This window comes from Calonectris borealis, chromosome 3 (genome assembly GCF_964195595.1).
Source record: "Calonectris borealis chromosome 3, bCalBor7.hap1.2, whole genome shotgun sequence".
NCBI lineage: Eukaryota > Metazoa > Chordata > Aves > Procellariiformes > Procellariidae > Calonectris > Calonectris borealis.
The window spans coordinates 62,620,051-62,629,527 of record NC_134314.1 but is presented as its reverse complement, the minus strand read 5'-3'; the positions used below and the strand labels follow the sequence as shown (position 1 = coordinate 62,629,527).

At 41.2% G+C, this 9,477-nt stretch overlaps 1 protein-coding gene across 1 annotated transcript; it reads right to left on the bottom strand.

The window, feature by feature from the left end:
• Positions 1 to 4,486: 4,486 nt before the first annotated feature.
• On the bottom strand, positions 4,487 to 8,731 carry SMLR1 (small leucine rich protein 1). Its single transcript, XM_075148095.1, has 2 exons — positions 8,527 to 8,731; positions 4,487 to 5,319 (listed from the first exon to the last, which is right to left on the bottom strand). Exons 1-2 carry the CDS (start codon positions 8,657 to 8,659, stop codon positions 5,165 to 5,167), a joined length of 288 nt encoding a protein of 95 aa, XP_075004196.1. The 5' UTR covers positions 8,660 to 8,731; the 3' UTR covers positions 4,487 to 5,164.
• Positions 8,732 to 9,477: the final 746 nt, after the last annotated feature.

Sequence of the window (9,477 nt, the reverse complement as noted above, 5' to 3'; positions counted from 1 at the left end):
TACAATTACAGGCCCATTTAATGAGAAGATATTTCAGTAATTAATTCTGCTTAAATACTGAGAAAAGTGAGTCATGTGGATCCTACACAAAAATACTTAATACGTCTTTCTTTTTAATCATGATTACCTAAGGGTTCATAATAAATGTTGGAATTGTTTTACAGATTGTTTCCTAGATTAAGGTTTCATAAAGGACAAGCAAGCAACTCTGGTGACAGGCTGTTTTAAAAAAAAAAAAAAAGATTTATTGCTCAAAGCTATGAGCAACCACAATACAAAGTGTTTCTTGAAGTATTCTTCTATTTGACAACTCAAGCTGAATGGCAACTTTTAGTTTGGCCACAGAAGAAATCAACTAGATGGAATAAAATAAATTAAATACTATGACAGAGGTTAGAGTTTGTGAGATTTGTAGCAATCAGAACAGCAACTAACCCTTGGCCAGGGTGCAGTGGGAGCTTCTCAGCTTTTAGGCTGGAAGTGGGCTGCTTGGAGCAGTTGTGTCCCGCACTGCTGCCCTGACTACAGTGTTCTGATTTTCAGGCTGCTCAGGTGTTTGGGTTTTTTGTACTGCACTTGAAAAAAGATACTTGGACTAGTAATATTAGTACAAATTACAAGCATTAGAAATGCTGCTAATACCAGTGGTGTTAAATTATTCTGTTTGGTGTGAAGCAAATCCTACAAGAGTTTTTGGAGGTAAGTTTACATGAATGGCTGGACTGGGCCAGGCTAAATGACTAACACTCCCAGATTCCTGTCTCTGAGGCTACTGGTAGTTGCCTAGGGGTGTGTGTAAGAGTAAGTACTGTACTAGAGAGTAGTACTTTCCCAAATATTCTTCCAGCTTTCAGCAATTTTCAAAGACTTACTGGTCTATCAGTCTTTCATATTTATCTGCCTCTGTGGATTTTTGGCTAACTGTTTTTTAAAAAATTCCTCTGGCAGGCATTTTCACCATTCCATGTGTCTTAAGAAAAAAAACACCTTTCATTTCTTTTGAACCTGCTTCTGCTAGCTTCGTTGGATAGCACCACCGCAGGTACTAGAACAGACACCTAACAGTCATTCTCTCTTCAGTCATTCCCCGTTCCGCAGTTCTTTATCATTGTTATCACCTTTCTCTGTGCCTTTCCTACTTAAATGTTGAGACTTTAAATTCTCTTCCGGGAACTGAATAGGAAGCAATCACAGATAGGCAGGAAGGTTTTAAACGTGCTTACTGGCTGCAGATGGAGTGGAATCCTGGCTTCACATTATTGCTAGTGAGAGGAAGACAGAGGACTCAGTGATAACAATAATTGAAGACATTATTTCCTTGCAATCACTGTTTTCAGGTATATTTAGAGAATGCTTTTATAATTTATCTAGACAGAGGCTTAGTTCTATGGTGTTATTTAAATACTTGTTTTTCCTTTTCAAAGGAATTATGTAAGATACCATGATGCGTTTCATCCCGGTAGCATGAAAACAGAGATATTTCTTGACGGTCTTCAGTAATGGAACTGAAAACAGCAAGGCCTGAGGATTTTCATAGCATGTTACTGAGTCTTGAATGTCAGATCCTCCTACGTGTTACAGCTCAATAAGCAGTTGTGTCAAAGTGTCTTTCTGTTATAATTCTTACCTAATATCTATATAGTATTCTTTTCAGTATCCGTACCACCATTTTACAGTAAAGTGCTGTTAAAGAGTGATCTCACTTTTCAACATTTTAAATCTCTCTATTCTCTGTCATTTTGTGAAATCAACAAAATCGATTTTATGTTGTGGTAAGGCTTGCAAAACTTCAATTCTGCATCTTTACATTTGGTCCAGGCCAATCTTTTCTTGAGTGGTGGGGCAATGGGTGTTTGGAATTGGAGGCGGGAGGTGTGTGTTACAATTCCTTTAACCTCTGATCAGTATCCAAGGTCACTGCATTTCTATTGGCAGCATCTTTCATAAATGTAAAAAGTCAGTTCTTTTTGCAGCAGCTGTCTCAACTTCCCTGCAAAGGATTGTGTAGATTGTAGTTAATAAAAGAAGAGGAAAAAAGGTATTACAGAGAGTAGTTAAGGATTTTCTTGAAAGATATCAATGTAACAGAAGTTTATGTATTCAGGTAAACAGTAGTTTCACTGGCAGGGCTGAAGAATGGACTCTTTCACTTCAAAGCTGCTGGTCTACTTAGGAAGCAAAAATGTGTTATTTAAGGATTATGTAGGAAAACAGAAACTGTTCCATAGAACGGGATACTGAATCAGTTTGCAGTATGTCCAGCGTGTTGCACGGATCTACGCCAGCGGCTTCTGAGGAAATTGTCAGACACTCAGATACCAAACGATGAAATAACATACCCCTGGAGAGGTAGGGAGCAGAGTCATGGCAGGAGGCCAGTAGGTCAGGCTCACTGATTATGTATCGTGGTTTTTCTAGGTGAGGCAGCTGTAAGCAGAGGTGGATCATTAGAATCAAACTTTCAGGTCTGTCTCCTTAGACACCACGTTATACCCGGCTTTAACTTTTGGATCTCTACTAATCTGTGGTGCGTTTGACCTTTAACGTTACAGCCTACAGGAACATGGACGCTGAAGAAAGCATTACCTGTGTAACCAGGAGAACAGACCTTTTTATCTCTGTTAATAATAGCTGTATGACTTAAAACCACTTATCTTAAGAATCTTTACGTATTACATCTTGGTCTCTCAATCTCTGTGTCACATAAGTATTCATAAATACACTTCTGACTCTGCGTAATAACTGTCTCGTTATTTTTTAGTGAACCTTAAATACTTCACATAATGACATAGCTCTAAGCTTAGAAGCATTAAAAATGAAACAAAGCATCACATTCTTTTCCATCATCACTGCTTTCATGGGGTCACGATGGATCTTTCAATGAGAGCAGCATTATTTTTTTTGCTTAGTGCCAGCATGTGAAGTGCAAGAGCAGAGTTCACGAGAGGTAGGAGCAGGCCAGTATTAAGACCTTTTGAGACTCTCTGCCTTTACAGTCAAGTCTGGATATACTGGGTATACAGAAAGCCTGCACTGCTTTGGACTATGTCGTACTAGGCCTGCCAGGCAATGTAAAAGTCCAGGTATGAGAGGAGGTCCGGGAGCAGGTGCCCCCCGGTGTCGCGAGTAGCTATGAATGTAAGGTCCACTCAACAGCTGCGTGATGGGGAGCTGTTGTGATTTCCTATCTGAGAGCTGCCTTTGGGGTGCTTCTTTCCTTTTGCTCTTTCCTTTTGCTCTCTGAAACACATCATGTTTGTTGCTAGTCAAATGAAATCGCTGGTGTGAAGTTTAAGAACCGAAGGACCGCACGCTTTTCTCTTACTGGGAAGAACAAGTTTATACACAGAGTAAAATCAGAAGAAAAGTGTCTTCAGCCTTTTGATTGCAAAATATTGGGAGAGCATGTCTGGTGTGATCGCAGGTGGGGCATCTTGAAACACGCGGAGAACCTGTTAATGGGCATCTGGAGTGAATTGCCAGCTGGAGGTGGGGAGCCCTGCAATTGAACTGCAGATTCCTCTGCCAGTTGACTGAGATAAACTTGTTTTTACTATCTTCGCTCATCCCGGTTTTGCTGTGGTTCACTTACAGGCTGCTTCCTTTGAACTCAAAGTCCGTACGTCTGTCTTGTATTTAACTTTTTCTGTTCATGTTAATGCTGTGACTTCTGCATAAATCCTGGCTTTTTCTACCCACACCTTCTGCTGATTTCAAATGGAACTACAAACTACTTTGCACTTTCAAACATAGGTAATTCTTTTGGGAACCTAAATAGAGACTACTAGATCTAATTAGAGGTACTTGCATTTAAGCATCCTAACCTTTACTTTTACTATACGAATGTACAGGTGGCTCTTTCCAAGTAACAAACAATTGGCTCTTCACCTGTTCAATGCAATGTATTCTATGTTATTTGCATAGATGTAAACCAGTATGATGCATTATGTATTTTTAAAAATAGGATAGTATTAAAATGTGATAGAGGACTGTTACGTATAGTAAAGGTACTTGCTGTTTGACTCCTTTTTTCTTTTCGTAGACCTTGATAAATTACAGTGTTTCTTAAACCTGTGGTTTAAACCTCATTAGTGTTTTTATAAAATGATTCGAAGGAGTTCTTAAAAGCCTATCAGAACTGAAATTGTGCAAAACCACACATAATCTCAGACCAGGCTTTATCCACTCTGTTCTTGCAGGGTGGGTAATGACAAACAGCTGTAATGAAAGGTAATTGCAGACAGCAATTGCTAGCAGGTAGGGACAGTAAATATCAGGGACAATAATGATAGTCACTTCTCATTCTTTGTCAGTTTGGGTTTAAACTTGAGAGTCAGAAACAGAGAAGCCGAAAAGCAATAGTACTTTCAAACAGTTTGAGTTGCGTTTTTGTGGGCCATCTGCCACAGCCAATCTGAGATGCACTAAAACTTGTATGGGGGAAGATTTTTTTATGTGTGACAAATGACACGCAAAAAAAGAAAACTCCATACTTGTGCGGTTTTTATTTGAAAAATCATCCATTTGTCCTTAAACTAGAATAATAACTGGTTTACAGAATACTGACTGAATCTTTTCGTGGTTTCAAAATTTGGCATGGTCAGTCAGCAGAGAGAAGTCCTTTTGTTTCCCATCACTGTTATATTTTGCTTCCAAATTCTATGGAAAGCATACTTTACAAAACCTAAAATCTTTCCCAAAGTGTACAAGCTAATAAAAAAAAGTCAGTTCCCCTTCATCACCCTTCTCAATTTCCTAGATGTCAGTGCTTGATATGAGCTTGCTATTGATGCATCTTCAATTTAAAAAGACTGCCTGCCTTGTATACGCCAGCTCAGCTCTCTCAGGAGCTTGTTATATTGCTTTCTTCTCGGTAGGCTAGGGAAGGGCTAGTGAGCAAGGTGCTTTCCCGCCCCCCAAATCCTGTGTCATGGAAGGGAACTGATACAGTACGTTGCAGGAGATCTCTGGTGTCCAATGAGTTGCATAAAGTACTGCTTACTGGCCTCATGGGAGAAAGCAAAACTGCTAGGAGATCTTTTTGAGCAGCAGCAGCTGTTTCATTTGTAAGGCACGGCACTAATTTCTTCTCTCCGTTTTGTTTTCCTCCGTGGTATTTCCCTACAGCTGGTTATTTTTAAACCTGCAGAGCTGAGTACTGGGTTTAAGCTTGCTTTCTGAGACGTGAGACTCCCTTAAATGTCCTTCGGTTCTTGTATTTGTTCTCTTTTTGTCCAGATCTCCTGGGTTTCTGCCACTGGCCATGGTAATCCAGGACGACCTTTCTGGGGTCTTGTGCCATGGCCAGTTCCTCATTAACTGTAAAATAAACCAAACAACAGAAAAATCCATAAGAATGTGCTAATTTCCTATGGTGAATCTTTATAAAGAAAAGGAGCTGGCATATAGTATTAAGAACTAATCTTATTAAATTGAAGGTGCCTAAGCAGCACGCTAGTATCAGTTTGCCCATGCTCCTAGAAGAAAGTCTTCCGAGTGGGAGATTGGGGCTGTGCCTACACCTGGTGAAGCACTGACACAAACTCTATTGACATCAACAGAAATACTCTGTTCTCATTTGCCTCCACCAGCTTTCAATCAGAATGAAATCCCCAAACAACGGCAAGGAGAGCGGTTAATTTGTACTGGCAATTCGCGTTCTGCTTTACTGTGGCAGCGCCATGAGAGCCTCAAATTGGCCTGATCCTCCCGATGCTGCCTGTGGTACAAACAGAACAGAAAAGTGATCTCTGCCCCCATAACCTGGCATCTTCAGAACAGGACGGTGTTAGAGGCTTGGAGAATATTTGAAGAGGGATGGAGAAACACAGGGAGGGGGGAAAGAAAAAAAAAAGAAAAAGAAAAAAAGCCCAATTAGCATAAAACACTTTTTTACGGGATATTAGCTTCCCTTGTCATTGCCAGTTGTTCAGGAGAAATGTGTGCTGTTTTGTTTGTTGGTTTTAGTTTTATTTTTAAGGAATCTTGAAGGGATGATACTAAGGTGAGTTTTGATATATTTACATGGAGCCTCTCTCTTGCTGCACAGAGGAAAATGAAATGTTTGTTTGACAATGAAACAAGGCAGCCGTGCTTTTAGAATTTGATTTTTTTTTTTTTTTTTAAAAGAGATCTAAGGAAATAGGCGCCTAAAGCCTGCTGAATTTCTGAGGTCTTGTCGGAGAGGGAGGGTTGGCATTTGACGGAGTCTGTTCTCAGGCTTATCTGTGGTTTGTCGTTTCGCTCACCTGATGGTCTTAAGCTGAAGCTGGCTCCGCTTGCCTGCACAGGGAGAGCTGCTCGGGGTGATTTGGCTGGAGGCCTAAGTGGTAGGCTGGGCTCTGGCAGTCTCAGATCAAGTAAAAGAAGACCTTGGAGGTAGAGCTGGGACTGCGATGCCCAAAGTATTAAATAGACAGGAATTCATCTCGCATCCTCTTGAGAGTCCCAGCCAGAACACCTCTGATCTGCAAACTGAGAATCTCCTTCCCTGAGGCACTGAACAGCCAGATAATTCCCTTCAAGCATCCTTCTCAGTTATGAAAGAGAGAAGCACAGAAGCAATATTCCTTAGGCAAATTAGTCTGCCAGCTACCTCATTCACCTCTCTCTCTTCAAGCCTTGATTGCTAATCTCAGAAAATTTAGGAAACTGTTACTTACTTAAACTCACTACAAATCCAAAGCTAGAAATTCTGTGCTTTAAGAGAAGCAGGATTTAACATCTGGTTCTGCAGATTATTTACAGACCTGCAGAAAGCGCAGCTAAGGAGGATAGGGGCACTGGGAAAGAGGGCAGGCCAGTTTGTTTCAGCAGCTGATCATGCAGCATGAATGCGAACGTCTGTGGTTTTTTTCAGATGGGCTCTTTCGGCTTAATGAAAGTGTTGTCTGAGCCTCAGCAAAATACCTGAACTGATGGGATCTGTAACCCACCTGCTTTTTCTGTTTCGCTTGATCCTAGCTGGAACAGAAAAGCAAGAGCATCACCAGGTAAGAATTAGTTCAGTAGTATCTCGGTATTATTTCATAATAACTAATGTCTAACGATCACAGATCGACACAGAGATGATTATTTGCTGAAAGGGAGAATCCCTGCTTTTGCTTTTATCCAAAGTCTAATGCAATAATTTCATTAGCTTCCATTTCAACCTTTTCAAGAAAGAGCTCTCAATACTTAGCCTTCCTATTCCTCGTAGATACCGAATTGTATGATGTTTTGTTACCACACCATTTTTTGGTTGCTGTTTATTAGTGTGTGAAAAACTGTCAGCACCTTGCTCTAAGGATAATTCATAACGGAAGGCAGAGCTGGGTTAGGCAGGTGGAACAGGCTTCCCTAGTTGATTAATTCAGCATCTGAAAGCACATCTTGAACAGGAAATGTTTGAGTTTCAGCAGCCTGAAGGTAACTTGTGGTGTACGTTTCTATGCAAACAAACACCCTTCCTCTCTGTTAAAGGCTCGGGTCTAAATGCCTGCAGGTGTTATACAAAATAGGAAGTGAATTCGTTCACATTTCTGGGTATGTGTGGCCTGCCCTTTCTTTTAGAACTGTGTTCAGTTGCCCAATTTCCAGGATTTCAGAAGACTGCAGGATAGAGCAAACTTAATGAATGTACAAATTACAGTGCTTGATCTGGCATCTGGGTAAGGGTTCTTCCCTAGCCTTGCATCGGTGGGTAAATCTAGCCTTCTCCTGTTGGTCTGCTGCACCTCAGGGTGAATGTCCCAGCTTCTCTGCAGAGCCCTGTGGTCAGGATTGTCCTGCCTGCCCCAGACAAGTCTCTGCTTCTGAGATCATGGGTGAGCTGCTAGAGCTGAAACCTGCAGTACGTGCATTGTGGACCATTGTCCAGACAGGGTTCTCGCCAAGCTGGACCAAGAAGCATCTGAAGATTGCAGAGGAAATCTAGGATATCATCTTAGCTCCCCCGACACTCCCTGTGGAGAAAAGGTTCAAAAGGCAGCTGATTTGAGGAACAAGCTTAGCCCAGTGCCTGCAAGAACTTGGGTGGGGGTGTTTCTTGTTTTGGTTTTACTCTGAAGATAGATTTTTGAAGTGAGGACAAGCTGTTTTTAAAATAGAAAAGGCTACATGGCAAATGTGCATTTAGGTACAAAGTAAAAGCAAAACCATACCTTTGAAAGAACACAGATGTTGTATTCAATAACCAACCAGTTAACTGTCAGTTAACTGTCTTACTGAAGATTTGCACGGTGAAAGCACACTGTACTTTAGCCACCCTATTCTTTTTCTCCATTTTGGTTGCCTCTTCTCTAGTGTAGTGTAGTAAAATCTTCTGTAGTGCGGGATGTAAAAGTGTGGAGTTTTAAGTGAGGGTTCAATCCAAGTTCTAAATAAATTCTTGTAACATTTTTTAAAATAGAAAATGGTCTAAAATGCAGTACAACTTCAGAAAATTGTTTATGATCATATTTAGCTAATGGTACAAGCTTAACAGTAGCCTGTTGTACAAGAAGTTTTGTCTGCCTGCCCACTCATTGCGCCTGAGCCCTGACTCACCTTCCAACAGTTTGATCCTGAGGTAGGCAATCAGCAGCAGCAGGAGTAAAGTCACGGGCATAAAGATGCCAGCAAAGAGAATGCAGCCGGGCAGCTCCTTCACAAACACTGAAAGTACGTAACTCATGCTCATTTTCCTCTGCGGCAACTGTGCTGAGCAAGATCCTTCGAATCTCCAAGTGTGGACCTAATTTACCCTGCTTTCTTCTTTTTGCCCTGCATCCACATTCTGCCCTTTGCTCACGCTTTATCTCTTTTTGAACTTTGGTTTGTTTGTGTAGGCCTGTGATTCCTAGTAGGACTGGAGTTCACTTGCAAAATTACTCAACCACAAAGTTCAAAAGTGCATATTGAAGTAATGTAGGGCTTTGAAACTTTTGGATATGTTGTGCTGGGCAGGGCTCAGTATGTAAGGCTGCTACCTTTTGAGCAATATGGGTTCTGTCATCTGCCAGTGTTGTACAGGCCAGTCTAAATAATAAGCATCCTCTTTCTAGATATATTATTAATTTTACAACAGATCTCAGATGCTCGCACTGGGTGAAGACCCTGTTATACATACCCCACAGGCATACATGTGGTCTCTGCTCTGAAGAGTTTTCAGACCAGACCACTGAGGCAAGCAGCAAGTGCCGAGCGGATGCTGTACCAACAGCATTTTTTCCAAAGAGCAGCTGTGAAACTCAGGAAGGTTTCTTTTTTAGCAAAGTTGAAAATATGTAATTTTGGGGGGCCAGACATGCCGAAGAGTTCAAGAACCTTTTAAACGTTCAAGGAAGTGGGTTTGAGGTGTTCAGTGTGTGCAGTTTTTCCCTTCTGGTCACCAGCCTATGGCAGAACTGTGTCTAGGATGCATTGGTTGGTTTAAAAAGATGATTAGTCATTTTATAGGCCTTCCCTACACCTTCAGGTTTCTAAAAACATCTGGTCAATAGACTTGACATCTTGGAG

Bases quoted from the DNA above. Each gene is read 5' to 3' on its own strand.
- SMLR1 (XM_075148095.1), bottom strand. From the start codon at position 8,659: ATGAGCATGAGTTACGTACTTTCAGTGTTTGTGAAGGAGCTGCCCGGC. The intron at 5,320-8,526 runs GTGAGTCAGGGC...TTTATTTTACAG, and splicing joins CAGGATCAAACTGTTGGAAG to TTAATGAGGAACTGGCCATG.